At 45.2% G+C, this 18,337-nt stretch overlaps 1 protein-coding gene across 1 annotated transcript in view; it reads left to right on the forward strand.

The window, feature by feature from the left end:
* The window catches only part of RAD54L (RAD54 like), a 28,892-nt gene that overhangs the window by 3,101 nt on the left and 7,454 nt on the right, over window positions 1-18,337 (forward strand). The window contains exons 4-9 of the mRNA XM_059374611.1: window positions 6,411-6,471; window positions 7,160-7,295; window positions 7,735-7,804; window positions 7,906-8,194; window positions 8,417-8,541; window positions 15,083-15,233. Coding sequence (XP_059230594.1) covers window positions 6,411-6,471; window positions 7,160-7,295; window positions 7,735-7,804; window positions 7,906-8,194; window positions 8,417-8,541; window positions 15,083-15,233 — 832 coding nt within the window. The remainder of the gene's footprint in view (window positions 1-6,410; window positions 6,472-7,159; window positions 7,296-7,734; window positions 7,805-7,905; window positions 8,195-8,416; window positions 8,542-15,082; window positions 15,234-18,337) is intronic.

Below are 18,337 nucleotides of genomic sequence, written 5' to 3' on the forward strand. Positions count from 1 at the left end.
TTTCTTTCTTTCTTTCTTTCTTTCTTTCTTTCTTTCTTTCTTTCTTTCTTTCTGTGTGTGTTTTTAAAAGATTTTATTTGAGAGTGAGAGCCTCTGTGCGCAAATGAGCTAGGGGGAGGGGTAGAGAGAAGCAGGCTCCCTGCTGAGCAGGGAGCCCCATGCAGGGCAATGCAGAGCTCTATCCCAGGACCCTGGAATGACCTGAGCTGAAGGCAGATGCTTAACTGAGCCACCCAAGCGCTCCTAAGAATTTACTGATAGTGAATATCTGGAAGCTTTCACCTTGGTGGGGAGGAGGGATGCTCTCCCTCTTCTGTCAGAAGGAAGGGATGGTATGAATTTGCAGTAACTAAATAAAGTGAGAGCATGCTCTCTCCCCTGCCTCTGCCAGTTTTATCAGACCAGATTCCTGGAGGCAAGTCTTATAGGCTGCGTCCTCATGTTTTTGGCCAGGGATGCTCACATTGTCCTACACCAGTTGCGCAAGCTTGCAGTTCAAAGTCTTGCTTTTTAAAGCTGGATCACGACCTGAGCGTAAGACAGACCACTTAACTGACTGAGCTACCCAGGTGCCCAACCTTTGGAACTTCTTAAGTGATAAAGCAGTAAAGGTGTCTTTTACTATTTATGAAAAAAAAAAACAAAAAACAAAACCCTTTTAACCACACCTGAGTTTATGTTAATGAGATTCATTTGTAAAGCAACTAACCTTGGTGGCTGGTTGCCTGGGGAACCAACATACCGGGGGCCAGTGTTTAATCAATTGTGCCTATGTATTGAAGCCTCCATAAAACTCCAAAAGGTCAGGGTTCGGAGAGCTTTTGAGCTGGTGAACAAGAATTCACCCACGAGGAAGAGGCATACCCCAAACTCCACAGGGACAGACTCTCCTGTGCTCAGGACTCTTCTAGACCTCACTCTATGTATTTCTTCATCTGGCTCTACATATCCTTTAGTATAAAGCCTTTGTGATAAATTGGTAATCCAGTAAGTAAACCTTTCCTGAGTTCTGTGGAGCTGCTCTAGAAAATTAATTGAATCCCAGGAGGGGGTTGGGACCCTCCAATTTATAGACTGTTGGTCCCAAGCACAGGGAGTAACGTGGATTTGGGATTGACATCTGAAGTGGTGGGGGGAGGCAGTCCCATGTGACTGAGCCCCTAACCTGTGGCATTTGATGCTATCTTCAGGTAAGTAATGTTAGAATTAAGTTGTAGGATACGCAGGTGGTGCTTAATAATTGCTTGTGTGCGGAAACGCCATACATCTGGTGTCAAGTACCATGGCGGAGTCAGGGAGACACAGGAGTCTTGTTTTTACTTTACAGGGACATTTTGAAGGAAAAATGGCAATAAGGTGAAAGGAATATGTAATGGGCATTAGTTATATGTGCATTCAGCAAACATTTTGTTTATTTATTTATTTGCTTATTTAAAATATACTTTTTTTAAAGATTTTGTTTACTTGACAGAGATCCCAAGTAGGCAGAGAAGCAGTCAGAGAGAGAGAGAGGGAAGCAGGCTCCTTGCTGAGCAGAGAGCCTGACTCAGGGCTCTATCCCAGGACCCTGAGATCATGACCTGAGCCGAAGGCAGAGGCTTTAACCCACTGAGCCACCCAGGTGCCCCTAAAATGTACTTTTTTATTATTATTTTCATTTCTATTTATCTTTTTAAAAATATTTTATTTATTTGACAGACAGAGATCACAAGCAGGTAGAGAGGCAGGCAGAGAGAGAGGAGGAAGCAGGTTCCTTGCTGAGCAGAGAGCCCAATGTGGGGCTCCATCCCAGGACCCTGAGATCATGACCTGAGCTGAAGGCAGAGGCTTTAACCCACTGAACCACCCAGGTGCCCCTATTTATTTATTTTTAAAGATTTTTATTTATTTATTTAACAGGGAGAGAGAGAGAGCTCACAAGTAGGCAGAGAGGCAGGCAGAGAGGGGGGGAAACAGGCTCCTCACTGAGCAGAAAGCTTGATGTGGGGCTCAATCCCAGGACCCTGAGATCATGACCTGAGCCGAAGGCAGAAGCTTAACCCACTGAGGCACACAGGCGCCCCTGTAATTTTTTTTTTAAGATTTGTTTATTCAGCAGTGTGCAAGAGAGTGCACACATAAGCAGGGGGAGTTTGCAGGGAGAAGGAGAAGCAGGCTTCCTGCTAAGCAGGGAGCCCAGTGTGGGGCTTGATCCCAGAACCCAGGATCATGACCTGTTCTGAAGGCAGATGCTAAACCCACTGAGGCAGGCAAGTGGCCCTTACCAAACATTTAAAAACATTTTTACATAATACTTGATAAATACAAAGGAATATGTATATAACATATGAGATAGAAAACACAGAATAAACACCCATGAACCCACCATCCTGCACTAGAACATCACCAAAGTTATAATCCCTTTTCCCATCTTGACAGGTAACCACTGTCCTGAATCATCTTTATCATCCCTTTTGTGATAGTTGAACTATATATACATAATTCACTAATACACTGTTTAGTTGTTTACTGAGCCTTAAAAAATGGACACCTGGGTGGCTAGTCTGTTAAGTGTCTAACTCTTGGTTTAGGCTCAGGTCATGATCTAAGGGTAGTGAGATCAATCTCTGAGCTCAACGAAGAGTCTGTTTGAGATTCATTCTCTGTCTGCCCCTCCCCCTGCACACATGCTCTAGCTCTCAAATAATTTTTTTAAAAAGATTTATTTATTTATTTGACAGACAGAGATCACAAGTAGGCAGAGAGGCAGGCAGAGAGAGAGAGGGGAAGCAGGCTCCCCACCGAGCAGAGAGCCTGATGTGGGACTCAATCCCAGCACCCTGGGATCATGACCTGAGCCGAAGGCAGAGGCTTTAACCCACTGAGCCACTCAGGGGCTCCTCAAATAAATCTTTTTTAAAAAAGCGTGTAAGGGCACCTGGGAGGCTTAGTTGTTAAGTGTCTGCCTTTGGCTCAGGTCACGATCCGAGGGTCCTGGGATCGAGCCCCGTATCAGGCTCTGTGCTTAGCAGAGAGCCTGCTTCTCCCTGTCCCTCTGCCTCTCCCCATGCTTGGGTTCTCTCTCTCACAAATAAATAAATAAATCTAAAAAAAAAAAAAAAAGTGTGTGATTCTATGGGACTCTTTAGTATTCGTTCAAGATGTCCTATGTAAGTTATGTCATAATTGTAAGTGCAGTGCGAGTATACAAAAGGGGGTCTAACAGTCTGGAGGTTGGTGAACATGCCAATTAGGTTGAGTCCTCAAGGATAGGGGGATTCAGCCAGGTGGAGAGAGTGGGCAGTGATCTAGATAGAGGGGACCCTAAAGACAAAAGTGTCTCAGGCCCATCAAAATCATATACGCAGCCCTGGGGATGAGAGCACTTAGCCTTAAGGGTGATGAGTCTGCAGTCCTGTAGGACTGGGCTTGGGGATGGTTGCAAATACGGTAGGTGTGGAGCCTAGGAGGGAAGTAGGGTCTGGAAATATATTTGGGCTCCTTAGCATAGCGATGATATTTGACCCCTCCAAAGTGTATTGGAGTGTCAGTGAGCGCAGTCAGAGGAACTGAGGTGCAGCCCTGAGCCCTGAGGTACACTTACCTTTAAGGTAGGTAAGCAGAGAAAGAAGAGCTCCTCAGAGGACTGAGCATGAGGTTCTAAAGAGGCGGAATAGTTGGAAAGTGGCGTCATGGTAGTCGAAGGCAGAGAATATTTGAGAGGAAAGAGTGGCCAGCTCTGTCTAGCCAGATAAGGATAGAAACAGGTCCACTGGAATTAAGGTCATGTAGGCCATTGGTGATTTTGGCTAGAGTCCTTTCAGAGGAGTGGAAGATTAGAAAGGGGAGACAGACACTCTAGAAGTTTGAAGGGGAGGACATAAGAGGTCAAAGGAATTTTTTTTTTTTAATTTATTTTAGAGAGTGTGCATGGGGTGGAGGGTAGAGAGGGAGAGAGAATCTCAAGCAGACTCTCCGCTGAGCATAGGACCCCCCCCCCATCCCAGCCCCCGATACACACACATAGCGCTTGATCCCAGGACCCTGAGAGTCATGATCTGAACTGAAATCAAGAGTCAGACACTTAACTCACTGAGCTACCCAGGTGCCCCAAAGGAATTTTTGTTTTTAAAATAGTTATGTTTTAAATGCTGGTGAGAGAGAGCTAGTGGAGAGGGAAAGGTTGAGATGTAGGAGAGTTCAGGCAGGACTGATAGAGTGAATCTCTGGAGGAGGCAGAACTGATAGAGTGAATCTCTGGAAGAGGGAACCTTTGACCTTGGTGGGGAGGAAGGATGCTCTGACCTTCTACCAGAAGGAAGGGATGGTATGAATTTGCAGTAACAAAATAAAGCGAGCGCATGCTCTCTCCCCTGCCTCTGCCAGTTTTATGAGACCAGATTCCCAGAGACTGTCACTGCATGTCTCATAGGCTGTGTCCTCATGCTTTTGGCCAGGGATGCTCACATTCTCCCACACTGGTTACACAAGCTTGCAGTTCAAAGTCTTGCTTTTTAAATCTGGACATAAATTCTTGGCTACTCAGAACCTCAAATCTAGCCTTATGTATTGACAATTTTGAAAGTAATATTTTAGTTTTGGGGGGCAGCTGGCTGGCTCAGTAGAGCATAAGAATCTTGATCTCGGGGTTATAGGTTCAAGCCCATGTTGGGTGTAGAGATTACTTAAAACAAAACAAAACAAAACAAAACAAAAAACACCTGAAAATAATATTTCAGGTTTAGAATTGAAGCCAAATTAGAAAGGAAATTAGAATCCATCTCCTTCCTTTCCCTCTCTCTCATTTATTTATTTATGAGAGGGAGAGTGCCTGCCTGTGAGAGCTGGGGGAGGACAGAGGGAGAGAAGCAGACTCTCTGTTAAGTATGGAGCCCAATACGGTGCTGGGGGCTTGAATCAGGAGTCAGATGTTCACCTAGCAGCCACCCACGCACCCCATCCTTTTCTTCTCTTTTGACTTAAGGATGCCTTTGTGTTACCATTGTTCATATACAAGTTTTTCCTTTATCATTGCTATTGATAATTATAATCATGATAATTAAAAATAGTACAAGATTTTATTCAGCTGTAAAAAAACATGCAAATAAAGAATTTGGGCCTTTTTCCAAATCCCCCCATCAAGTGGTTTAGTGGGTTGAAGTTCAGTTCTCCACATTTTTTTTTCCTACCTTCCAGTGGATTGTTAAATATATTCATTATGTTTTTCCTATTTAAAGTACACTGAGTTTCTAGAAATTTATAATCTTTATAGAAATGGGTCAGAATAAAAGTTAAAATTTCAGGGCAAGACAGGTTTGCTTTTTTCCCTCATAAAGTGCCTTTTTGCTCGAGGGGAGTATTTTTCATTATTTCTTTTTCCACTGATGTATTCCCATTAAAACTACCTTTAGGGTTTCTGTTCTTATTTTCTCAGGCTTCAGCTCCTGTTTTGTTCATAGGCCATTGTAATTCCCCAGAGAGCTCAGGGATATATAGACCTGAAGACCAGGACTTTGTTGGGAGTGTTGGGAGTTGTCAGAGTTTACCCTGAAGCTGGCGCTGTGAACCCCCTCTGGCTGCTCTTCTGGCCCAGCCCCACTCCCCAGTGCTGGTTCCAGGCTGAGGTGTTGGCACAGGCTTCCTGTAGGCTCTGAGGTGGAGGCACCAAGGCCACCCTTCTCTAGGAGCTATGTATGTTTGTTTCTTGTCACCCTTGTCCCACTTATTTATTTTGGTGATTTGTTTGCCCGCTCATGTCCTCTTTCTCATGTTGTTCCCTCTCTCACACCTTCTGATGTGAAGCTGCTGACTCTGGGCTAATCCATATGGCTATCGTCAAACTGATTGTATTAGGAGGCCGCACTGCCCACTGGTTACAAGTAGGGGGTCTTGGAATGAGGGAAGTCCTGCACCTGTCATGATGGTCCTGTGACTTGGGAAAGTGACTTAACCACTCAGTGTCAATATGCCCATCTGGAAAATGGGGATACCAGGACCTCAGACTGCTGGTGGTGAGGATTCAATGGCAGCCTGAGTGCAGGCATCTTGAGTGCTTAGCTCTGCATCTGGTGTGCACTGTTAGTCATCGTTCCTGTTGGCATTTTTATTGCTGTTAATATTATTTACTAATACTGTTACTACTAGTGAAAAAAAAAAGATTTATTTATTTTAGAAAGCAAGAAAGCATGTGTGAGTGGTGGGGGGAGAGGGAGAGAATCTGGAGCAGATTCTCCACTGAATATGGACCCCGATGTGTGGGACTCAATCCACGACCCTCAGATCAAGACTGACCAAAGCCAAGAGTCAGATGCTCAACCGACTAAGCCACCCAGGTGCCCCTAAATAGGCATTTTAGACTGCATTTGTAAAAAATATTATCCCATAACATCTTTAATCAGTCCTGAATCCCTGTTTCTTCTCTTTCTTTTCAGGAAGCCTTTATTCGAAGCATTTTGTCAAAGCCTTTTAAAATCCCCATTCCAAATTATCAAGGTAAAAATGGAGACGTTCCTGTTTTTTTTAATCAGTCATGTATGAATGTATCTGAATAATTTAATACCTCTGCTTTTGTTAATACATGCTTACCTTGGAATTGAAGATGCCAGGCCGGTGGTGGTGGTGACACTCTTAGGGGCCTGCATGAAGGCTGTGTTTGATAGCTTCAGCAAGGCCTGCCATGACTAATGGCCCCTCACCTTGTGGGAGATATGCCAGTGCTTGGGCAGCTCCTGGTGGACCCAGGTGGCTGATGGCCTCCGACAGTCAACCTTAGAAATGAGATGCTACTGAATTCACTCAGACTGCATGAAGTCTGGGCTCTGCGTAGGATATAACATTGTGCTAAAACTGGGGCAGGGGAGGGAGGAGACCATCTCTCAAGAGCTCTGTGTCTTGAAGGGCCCCTTTGGGTTCTAGACCTTTCTAGGATTGACTTGAGATGAACATGACCTAGCCCTCCAGAAGTTTATAGTTAAATGGGAGAGGTCAAATGGGAAGAACCCTGATCTAAGGCAGACTGGAATAATGGTCAGATAGAAGTATGCAGCTGGGTTTGGAAAGGTTCTGGAAGAGAGAAGGTCATATGCAAGCTTGGGAAAGGTTATGTGAAAGATAGGCCTTTGAGCTGGGCCTGCTGATCTCTTTGATATAGATACTTTGATGACAGATTGTTGGTTTCTAGGTCCTCTGGGCTTTCGGGCATTGGGCCTCAAAAGGGCTGGGGTCCGCCGGGCCCTCCATGACCCCTTGGAAGAAGGTGCCTTGGTTTTGTATGAGCCTCCCCCACTGAGTGCCCATGACCAGCTGAAGCTTGACAAGTATGTATATTGATATTTCTTGAGTAGGTCTGTTAAGTGCACATACCTGGAAGGGCAGAGGGCATTTTGGTGTGATTTTTTTCCTTTGGAACTGGCATGTTTTCAGAGTGTGGGCATGACTGCTGCTCCACCATCCAGAGAGTGGGTAGGTAGAGAAGGAGAGAGTATGGGGAAGAGCTTGTGGACATGTCTAGTTGATGGAGGTTCCTCACCCTTCCTGCCAGGCTTGTTCAGGGGAGCAGAAGGAATTGATGACATAGGGAACCCTCTCCTCACTTTCTAACTTGTGGAGCAAAATGGGCTGTGGTTTGATTATCAGGCCACAAAGGCCCTCCCAGGCAGCTGCCTCTGTGGCTTCTGGGTCAGCAGGACACAACTTCCTGGGGGCATACCCTTGCACTTGTCTGAGCTCTATGTTTTCTTTGCTGTGTTTCCTCAGGGAAAAACTCCCTGTCCATGTGGTTGTTGATCCTCTCCTCAGTAAGGTCTTGCGGCCTCATCAGAGAGAGGTAAAGGGAGCTGGGGGGCAAGACATATGGGCTTGGAGGCTGCCACCCTGGGGCAGCAGCAGTGTGAATGCCAAAGTGGTCTGAGTGCTGTTATTCCCCAGGGAGTGAAGTTCCTGTGGGAGTGTGTCACCAGTCGGCGCATCCCCGGCAGCCACGGCTGCATCATGGCTGACGAGATGGGCCTGGGCAAGACGCTGCAGTGCATCACACTGATGTGGACGCTTTTGCGCCAGAGTCCAGAGTGCAAACCAGAAATTGACAAGGCAGTGGTGGTGTCACCCTCCAGCCTAGTGAAGAACTGGTACAATGAAGTTGGAAAATGGCTTGGAGGGAGGATCCAACCTCTGGCCATTGACGGAGGCTCTAAGGAAGAGATAGACCAAAAGCTGGGTATGGAGCCTTAACAGTTGGCGATGCTCTTCATTCAACTTGTTCCTTTCTCGTGCGTGTGCGCCCTGATGGCCAGCAGGCTGAGTGTAATGAGGGGGTGGAAGAGAATTCCCATGTAAAATAGTGGAAGTAGCACTTTCCGGGCTACATTAAAGAACTGTCAAATTTTTTTTTCTTTAAGATAGTCTAAGATTTTTTCCCTTGACGTGTTTCCTGCTGTAGAAGTATTCATGAACCAGCGTGGAGCCCGAGTGCCTTCTCCCATTCTCATCATTTCCTACGAGACGTTCCGTCTTCATGTTGGAGTCCTCCAGAAAGGGAGTGTTGGACTGGTCATATGTGATGAGGTACTTGACTCTCAGCAGTCTGGGTGATAGAAGAAAGTATTGAAATCTCCTCACTAAGAACTGCCAGCCAAGGGCTGTGTCAGTCACTGGGGATTTTTTTTTTTTTTTTTGAGATTTTATTTATTCATTTAAGAGAGAAAGACCGCATTAATGAGATGAGTCAGGGGGCGGGAAGGGAAGACACCCAACTGACTGAGCCACCCAGGTGCCCTAGTCACTGGGGAATATTAAGGACAGAACTTGTTGCCTTAGAGGATGCAAGTGAGAGGGAGAGCCTTTGACACCAACCTGCCAATAGGGATTAAGCAGTGCTTAGACCTGCAAGGAGGGTGAGGTACTGTGGGCTGCCTTCCAGATAATATTCTTAGACCAAGGAAAGACTTTGAAGGACGAGAGGGATTTGGATGGCTGGGGAGACACAGTACGGTGTTTAGCAGAATAGGTTCTGGAGTCAGAGACTTTTATTCAAATTCTGGCTTTTATACTTACCAGTAAAATGATCTTGGACAAGTTATTTAACCACCTGATCCTCTGTTTCTGAGTCAGGAAAGGGGGTTAATCATACTTGTTTCATGGGATTATTGTGAGGAGTAAATGAGGTGAAGGAAGGAAAGCTTTTATCACAGTGCCTAGTATGTCATTAGACTGGTAATTATCATAAGACTTCTTTTGTTGTAGTGTGGGGGGATGCAAGTGAACAGAAACACAGAGGTAGGAAAGCCCAATGTGGACAGTCCATACACCTTAGAGTAGTCTGTGTTGACTCTCTGGGACAAAGGGAAATGGGGTAATGGTTACTGTTAGCCTTTTCCACTACTATGCATGAGTGGTGGTAGAGATGCTACTACCTAGAAAGGAATGAGGGTGGCTGGGAACTTCCTGGTATAAAGAATTTTCCGGGTTTTCAGGGTGCTTTGCTACTCTGAGGCTGCTACCATTGTTTGCACCTCTTGGGAAGAGTGAAGGCCACTTTGCACACCCCTGGGGCTTTAGTGCAGAGATGGCTGAAAGACTTGGTCCCATTTGTCAACTGATTGGCAAGCTTGACTGTGCTATGGGAACTACAGATTAGCTCAGTTATCTGAGGGACTCTTGGGAGGTTGTAGAGAAGAAAGGGTTACTTTTGGAATGCCATCCTTGCTAGTTTTGATTTCTTTCCCAGTTGGGCTTTTGTCCTTAATAAAGAGTCCATCATTGTCAGGCATGGGTACCAACCTGTGACACTTTTTTTTTTTCTTTTTAAAGATTTTATTTATTTGACAGAGATCATAAGTAGGCAGAGAGGCAGGCGGGGAGAGAGAGGAGAAGCAGGTTCCCTGCGGAGCAGAGAACCTAATGTGGGGCTCGATCCCAGGACCCTGGGATCCTGACCTGAGCCGAAGACAGAGGCTTTAACCCACTGAGCCACCCAGATGCCCCCAACCTGTGACACTTTGATGGGCTGTTCCTTCTGGTAGGAGTAAAGGATTTAGCAGGTTGAGGTGGGTTATATGTGTGATAACCCAAAAAGCTCAGGGCCCTGGCCCATCTAGATTTTCTTCTGCTCTGTACTGTTTCTTTCCTTTTTCATTCCGTCCTGTTTTCTGAACTAACTCTGCAGGCAAGGGCAGGCTGCTTCTTGGGCCACACTGCAGCATCCTGGCCCTCCTTTTTACTCCTCTACCTTTTTTTTGTCAGCAATTTGTCAATTGTCAGAGATATGAGGAAGCCAGTCCTGAAAGATAGTCAGCCTATTGTAGGAGGAGTTTGTCAGTCTGTCCTGTTCAGACCCTGGAAAGAGAAGATGCCGCCCCAGACTTTCATGCTCCCAGCACCCACTGTGCTCCTTCCGAGCTGATGCTTCATTTTTTTTTTTTTTTTTTTAAAGATTTTATTTATTTGACTGACAGAGATCACAAGTAGGCAGAGAGGCAGGCAGAGAGAGGGTGGAAGCAGGCTCCCTGATGAATAGAGAGTCTGATGCGATGCGGGGCTCTATCCTAGGACCCTGGGATCATGACCTGAGCTGAAGGCAGAGGTTTAACCCACTGAGCCACCCAGGCGCCCCCTAGCTGATGCATCTTCGTGGCACACAGAAGTGCTGCATAGTAACTCTGTGTACAAAATCTTTGATCCTTACAGTAATGTGAGTTAGGGCAAAGTAGAAGACTTGGGGTCAGCCTTGGCTCTGCCACTTGGAAACATACTGTGCAGGTGAGACTGCTCAGAAACTCAGTTACTTCTCTAGTGAGTGGATGGCACAGGTCTACCCGAAAGGGACACGATCCAGATCAAGAGAGAAGATCTACGAAAGTATTTTGTAAAGTATATGAAGAGGCGAGGGATTGACATTGTGGTCACCTGATCTCAGTTTTAGAGGTTAGAAGAAGTGTGATGACTTGCCGAGTTGCTCCCTGCCGGGACCTAGTGAGCTGGGACTTGAATCCAGGCCTGAGATTTTAAGACCTGGCTCTTATCCCTTATGGTCTTGGATATAACCCAAAACTTGGTGTAGGAAGCGTGGCTCAGGTATGGGAGGAGTGGCCCTGTGTGCCTTATCCAAACCCATATATGTTCCTTTATAAGATCTAGAACACACAGCAAGTCAGAAGAAACAGGCTGGGAAGATGCATAAAAAACAAGAATGCTACTCAGAGCTCATGTTTCAGAGAGAAAAGTGGCATTTAATCGTGGTATCATTTTTTATTTTTAAAAAGGATAAGTGGAGAACTCTGCCAGAACAGAAATTCAGCGGCAGTTTATTAATAAGAGCTCTGATAGCCTTTCATCTGGCCAAACATTTGATTTGCTGAGTTGCCAGAGTTTGGCTGTTATTTTTATTTTTATTTATTTATTTATTGTTTTATTGTTTTAAAGATTTTATTTATGTATTTGACAGAGATCATAAGTAGGCAGTGCAGCAGGCAGAGAGAGACAGGGAAGCAGGCTTCCTGCTAAGCAGAGAGCCCAACTCAGGACTCGATCCCAGGATCCTGAGATCATGACCTGAGCCTAACCTATCAAGCCACCCAGGCGCCCCTATTTTATTTTATTTTTAAATATTTTATTTATTTCTTTGTCAGAGAGAGAGAGAGAGAGCAAGAGAGCAAGCACAAGCAAGGAGAACAGTAGGTAGATGGAGAAGCAGGCTCCCTGTGGAGCAAGGAGCCTGATGTGGGACTCGATCCCGGGAACCTGGGATCATGACCTGAGCCAAAGGCAGACGCTTAATGACTGAGCCACCCAGGCATCCCTTTATTTTATTTTTTAAAAATATTTTATATTTATTTGATAGAGACACAGCGAGAGAGGGAATACAAGTAGGGGGTACTGGGAGAGAGAGAAGCAGGCTTCCTGCTGAGCAAGGAGCCCGACGTGGGGCTCGATCGCAGGATCCTGGGATCATGACCTGAGTTGAAGGCAGACATGTAACAACTGAGCCACCCAGGTGCCACTTATTTTCATTTTTTTAAAAGATTTTATTTTGGGGGTGCCTCGGTGGTTCAGTCATTGGGCATCTGCCTTTGGTGCTGGTCATGATCCCGGGGACCTGGGATTGAGCCCTGCGTAGGGCTCCCTGATTTGCAGGGAGCCTGATTCTCCTTTTCCCACTCCTCCTGCTTGTATTCCCTCTCTCACTGTCTCTCTCTATCTCTGTTAAATAAATAAGTAAAATCTTTAATTAAAAAAAAAGTCATTAAGCATATCTGCCTTTGGCTTAGGTAATGATCCCATGTCCTGGGATCAAACTCCTTGTCAGGCTCCCTGCTTCCCATCAAGCAGGGAGCCTCTCCCTCAGCCTCTCCCCTTGCTTGTGTTCCCTCTCTCTCTGTCTAATAAATAAATAAAATCTTTAAAAAAAATTTTTTTTTAAAAGATTTTATTTATTTGACAGATCATAAGTAGGCAGAGAGGCAGACAAAGAGAGAGAGAAGAGGAAGCAGGGTCCCTGCTGAGCAGAGATCCCGATGCGGGGCTCGATCCCACAACCCTGGGATCATGACCCGAGCTGAAGGCAGAGGCTTTAACCCCACTGAGCCACCCAGGCGCTCCTAAAAAAATTACAAAAAAAAAAAAATTTATTTTTAAGGTACCTGGGTGACTCAGTCAGTTGAGTATCTGACTCTTGATCTCAGCTCAGGTCTTGATCTCAGGGTCATGATTTTGGGCTCTGCACTGAGTACGGAGCCTACTTGAAAAAAAAGAAAGGTAATAGATTTTATTTTTAAACTATCTCTACACCCATCTGGGGCTCAAACTCATTACCCTGAGATCAAGAGTAACATACTCTTCTGACTGAACCAGCCAGGCACCCCAGAGAGTTTGGGTTTTAAGTCTGGATGATGGTGGGAGGAGATGGGTCTGGAGACCGGGTATTCCTACAGGGAGCTGGGATTGACTTTCCCTTCCACAGAGACCCACAGGAATATTGTGTTAACTCAGCTCATTTATTAGATTATTTATTAAGTGCCAGTTATGTGTCAGGTCCTGGGGGTCCCATGATGCCTGTCCTCAGGGAGCTTCAGTTGAGAGGGACCCAATTGTTGACACCTATTTCCGCAGGGTCTTTTAGGTAATTTCCTCAAAAGTTTCATTTCCCTCGTGGGCTCCAGAGTCACAGCCTTCTCTGTTTCAGGGTTGGACCTTGGAGCCTCTAGTCATTTTTTTAATCGTTTTATTTGTTTTGGATGTTTTAAAAATTATTTTTAAATTAAGATGTAATTGACATATAACATGGTATTCGTTTTAGGTATACAACATCCAGTCATTTTTAAAGTTGAAAATTCTAGGTCTAATAATTCTTTAATAGCAATGGTGGTTATTCGTTCATTTCATTCATCCAACATTTACTGAGTAGTTCTTTGTGTGGGGCTCTGTCCTCTGCACCAAGTTATATAAAGGCAAGTCTGACATGGTCTCTGCCTTAAGAAGTTCCTGTCTAGCTGAGGAGATTAAGTATAGTAGAATGTGATAAGTATTCTAGTATATATAGCGATACATGAGCTGCAGGGTAGTACAGTGCCCAGACTTTGGAAGCACATAGACCTGAGATCAAATCCTAGTTCTGGGGGCACCTGTGTGGCTCATTCAGTTAGGCAGCTGCTTTCAGCTCGGGTCATGATCCCAGGGTCCTGGGATGGAGTCCCACATCAGGCTCCCTGCTTAGTGGAGAGCCTGCTTTTCCCTCTCCCTCAGCCTGCTGCTCTGCCTACTTGTGCTCTCTCTCTCTTTCTATCTCTCTGTCAAATAAAAAAATAAAATATTTAAAAAAAAATTCTAGTTCTGCTACTTTCTACTAGTGTGATTTAGGATAACTGTTCACCTCTCCAAACTTCATTTTCTCTAAAATTCCCACTTAGTTGATTGCTCTCTGGATTACAGAAGAGACTATAGAGAAGTGCTTCTTATTAGTACAGTGCCTGGCACTTTGAAAAGATTCAGTAAACAGCTATTATGTTACAGGGTGCCACAGGAGTGTGGAAGTGGGAGAGGCTGACAGCCTGGGGTCACTGAGGAAGGCTTTGCATGGGAGGTGACATCTGAGGAATTTGCCTGTGGGAGAGAATTATGGGCAGAGGAATGACATGGGCAGAGAGGCCTAAGGAAATCCAGCGTTAGGAATGGGAAGGAGTTATAACTTCTTAGACTAAGACAAGCTGTGGAGACTTGTCAAGAGAAGTTACCTAGGGCCTTATTGAGAAGTGCTAAACTAATGAGCTTGGACTTGTTTCTGGAGGCAGGAGGGTCAGTGGAGGTTCTGTATCTGATTGCATAGCACAGCACAAGGCTGACCAGAGGGGGAGCATGCTGACTTGTTTGTTCATTCTTTCACAGGTGTTTTCATTTTGAGTGCCTTGCCCAGTATGGACTAAAACGGGGACTTCGGGTAGAAGAGGCACAGGCCTGATCTTGCCCATGTGGTTCTTGGGGAAAGAGGGAGGACCATAGGGTCCTTTACAACTTCGAAAAAGCCTTAAAAAAGAGAGAAGTAACAGTGGTGTGTATGGAGTGGTGAGTGACAGGGAGAATAGGGATTGGGGAACAGATGCAAAAGGAGGCAAAGAGAGGCTCTTCAGGTATATGAACTGCGGATTCTGCAGGGTGAGGGAAGGAGGAGGCTGGGCTAAGTTCCTTTAGCTCTGACAGCCTAGACATGGCCTCTACACCAATCCAGAAGGCATCTGGCTCAGTAGGGTCTGGGCTGGTTGGGCTGATGGGGAGGGAGGATTCCCTGAAAACAAGGGTCTAGAACAAGGTTGAATGTCTCTGAAGAGGGTAAGCAGACTGCTAAGGCTCTGAAGTTTGGGGCAGGGAAAAGGAGGGGAGGTAACAGAATCCAGGGAATCCTTGCTTTATGAATGTAGCACTGATGGTCTGGAAACTGAAGATCTATTTTCCCTAACAAGCAGGTCAATTCTCCCTCTTGCTGTGCCTTGCTCGGTTCCCAAGGCCCAGGACCTGTAATGTTTATGATTCCTCTTTTCCTGTCTACACAAGACTTTGCTATCATTAAGGATGCCACATCACGCCTAGGCCTAAGTGAGAATTAATTTCCTTGCAGGGACACAGACTTAAGAACTCTGAGAATCAGACATACCAGGCATTGGACAGCTTGAACACCAGCCGGCGGGTGCTTATCTCTGGGACCCCCATCCAGAATGATCTCCTTGAGTATTTCAGCTTGGTACATTTTGTTAATTCAGGCATTCTGGGTAAGAAACCAGCCTTTTCTGCTACATTGGAGAGGAGCCTTGCTTTGGCCTTGGAAGTGTAACTCTAGTTGAAGAGAGAAAGGGGAGAATGCTACTTATATGTAGGTCACTAGGTACTCTTGGAGGAAGAGTCCTTTTGTCACGGAGTAACTTAGCCACTGGAGACCTTGTTTCTACTGAACAACTCAGCAGGGCCCACACCTGCCAGTTTTCCTACCACAGAGGTGGTAGGGCTATGCATGATGTGTCACTATGAGCTGGGCATGGAAATACTACCTCTAGGCATTTTTGCTCATCACATCCTAGCTGCCTTGCAAGAGCTTTGGCCTCAGAGCAGACTGTCCTGGGCAGTTTTTGTTTCTTAACTACTTGTTGATATACAATTCATTGTCATTAAATGTGCTTACATTGTTGTGCAACCATCACCACTGTCCATCTCCAGAACTTTTTTATCTTGCAGATCTGAACCTCTGCCCATTAAACAATAACTCCCCCTGTCCCATTCCCCTCAGCTTCTGGCAACCACAGGTGGGTAGTTCTTGCACATAAGTATCTGTGGGAGGGTTTGCTAGTGCCACCCCAACTTGTCAGTGCTCAGGAAGATAACTTTAGTAAAGAACCAGCTAAGCAGCAAGAGTTTCATAAAGCGAACACATTTGTGTAACCACTATCAGATCAATTACTGCCACCATCTCTGTGACACCGCTTCTTTTTTTTTTTTTTTTAAAATTAGAGAGCACACAGGTGGGGAGGGGCAGAGGGAGAGGGAGAGAGCAGACGAGCGCAAGCCCAGTGTGGAGCTTGATCCTACAACCCTGATATTATGACCCAAGCCAAAATCCGGAGTCAGATGCCCAACAAACTGAGCCACCCAAGTGCCCCTAGCAGCATGCTTGCCCCCCCCTTTTTAAAGATTTTATTTATTTATTTGACAGAGACACAGTGAGAGAGGAAACACAAGCAGGGGGAGTGGGAGAGGGAGAGGCAGGCTTCCTGCCAAGCAGGGAGCCTGATGCAGGACTTGATCTCAGGACCCTGGGATCATGACCTGAGCCAAAGGCAGGTGCTTAAAGACTGAGCCACCCAGGCACTCTGCCGCAACCCCTTCTCATCGCTGTTCTCTCTTTTTCCCCCAGAAGTAAACACTCTTCTGACACTTGAGATTGTTTTGTTGTTGTTGTTTTTAAGATTTTTTATTTATTTATTTGACAGAGATCACAAGTAGGCAGAGAGGGGGAAGCAGGCTCCCTGCTGAGCAGAGAGCCCGATGTGGGGCTCGATCCCAGGACCCTGGGATCATGACCTGAGCTGAAAGCAGAGGCTTTAACCCACCGAGCCACTCAGGCACCCCTCGAGATTGGTTTTTGCCTATTTTTTACTATACAGTAATATATTCCTAATACAGTATTCCTAATACCGTATATATTCCTTGACATCTGGTTACTTTTTTTTTTTTCAACATTATGTTTATGAGATCCATGTGGTTGCTCATGGCAGTAGTTTGTTTTTCTTCTTTGTATACTATTCCTTTTTTTTCTTCTTAAGAGAGGTAGAGAAAGAGGGAAGCAGAAGGGCAGAGGGAGAGGGGGAGAGAAAATCTTAGGTTCTATGCCCAGCATGGGCCCAATGCTGGGCTCTATCCCATAACCCTGAGATCACCACCCGAGCTAAAATCAAGAGTTGGACGCTTAACCTAACTGAGTCACCCATGTGCCCCAGTGCTATTCCATGTTCATGAATATACCAGAATTTATTTATCTGTTCTGTGGATGGACAGTTGAGTTTCCAGTTTTTATTCTTTTGAGCAATGATGCTGTGAACATTCTTGTATGTCTTTACTTGAGCATGGTGTGCATTTCTCTTGTGTAAATACACATTCTCTGTCCTACAGGTGGAATTGCTGGGTGATATGTTATGCATGTGTTCAGCTCTAGTAGATAACGATTGTGCTAGTAATTCCAAGTGTTGCTCCATCAGAGGTCAGCACATTTTTTCTTAAGGGGCTAAATAGTATTTTAGACTTTCAGGCCACACTGGCTCTGTTATAAGTACTCAGCTCTGCTGCTGTAGCATGAAAGCAGCCATTGAATGTAAATGATTGGGCATGGTTGTGTTTTAATAAAACTTTATTTATAGAAACCGGTGCCTGGCCCATGCTGTAGTTTGCTGACCTCTGCTCTATATCATCACCGATATTTATCTTTTTTTTTTTTTAATTTAATTGTTTTTTTTTAAAGATTTTATTTATTTATTTGACAGAGAGAGATCACAAGTAGGCAGAGAGGCAGGCAGAGAGAGAGGAGGAAGCTCAGCGGGGAGTCCGATGCGGGGCTCGATCCCAGGACCCTGAGATCATGACCTGAGCCGAAGGCAGCGGCTTAACCCACTGAGCCACACAGGCGCCCCCACCGATATTTATCTTAAGAGAAATTTTAAATTTTAGTCACTTTTTAAAAAAAGATTCTATTTATTTATTTGTGAGAGAGCTCGAGTGGGGAGGAGAGGATGAAGCAGGCTCCCGCTGAGCAAGAAGCCCGATATGGGGTTTGATTCTAGGACCCTGGGATCATGACCTGGGCTGAAGGCAGAGGCTTAATTGACTGAGCCGCCCAGGCGCCCCTAAAATTTTAGTCATTTTGGTGGCATTTGCCTAATGTTGAATAAAGCTGAACACCTTTTAATATGTTTATTGGCCATTTGAGATCCTCGTTTGTGAGATATTGGACTTTTTTTTATTCCTGGCCAAAAGAAAACCCTATACCCATTAGGCAGTCACTCCCTATTTCTCCTTACCTTCAAACTCTGATAACTACCAGTCTGTGTTCTGCTCTATGGACTTGCCTATTCTGGACATTTCATATAAATGGAATCATACAATATGTGACCTTTTGTGTTTGCCTTTTTCTTACTTAGTACAGTGTTTTGTCCACCGTGTGGCGTGTATCTGTGCTTCATTGCGCTGAGACCTGCTGCTTCATCTCCTAGAAGCAGCATATAGATGGGCTTTAAAAAAAAATTTGGTCTGACAATTGTATTGTCTTTTTAATTGGATTACTTGGTCCACTTATATTTGATGTAATTAGTTATATATTTGAGTTTTAATC

The sequence above is a fragment of the Mustela nigripes genome, chromosome 14 (genome assembly GCF_022355385.1).
Source record: "Mustela nigripes isolate SB6536 chromosome 14, MUSNIG.SB6536, whole genome shotgun sequence".
NCBI classification, from domain to species: domain Eukaryota; kingdom Metazoa; phylum Chordata; class Mammalia; order Carnivora; family Mustelidae; genus Mustela; species Mustela nigripes.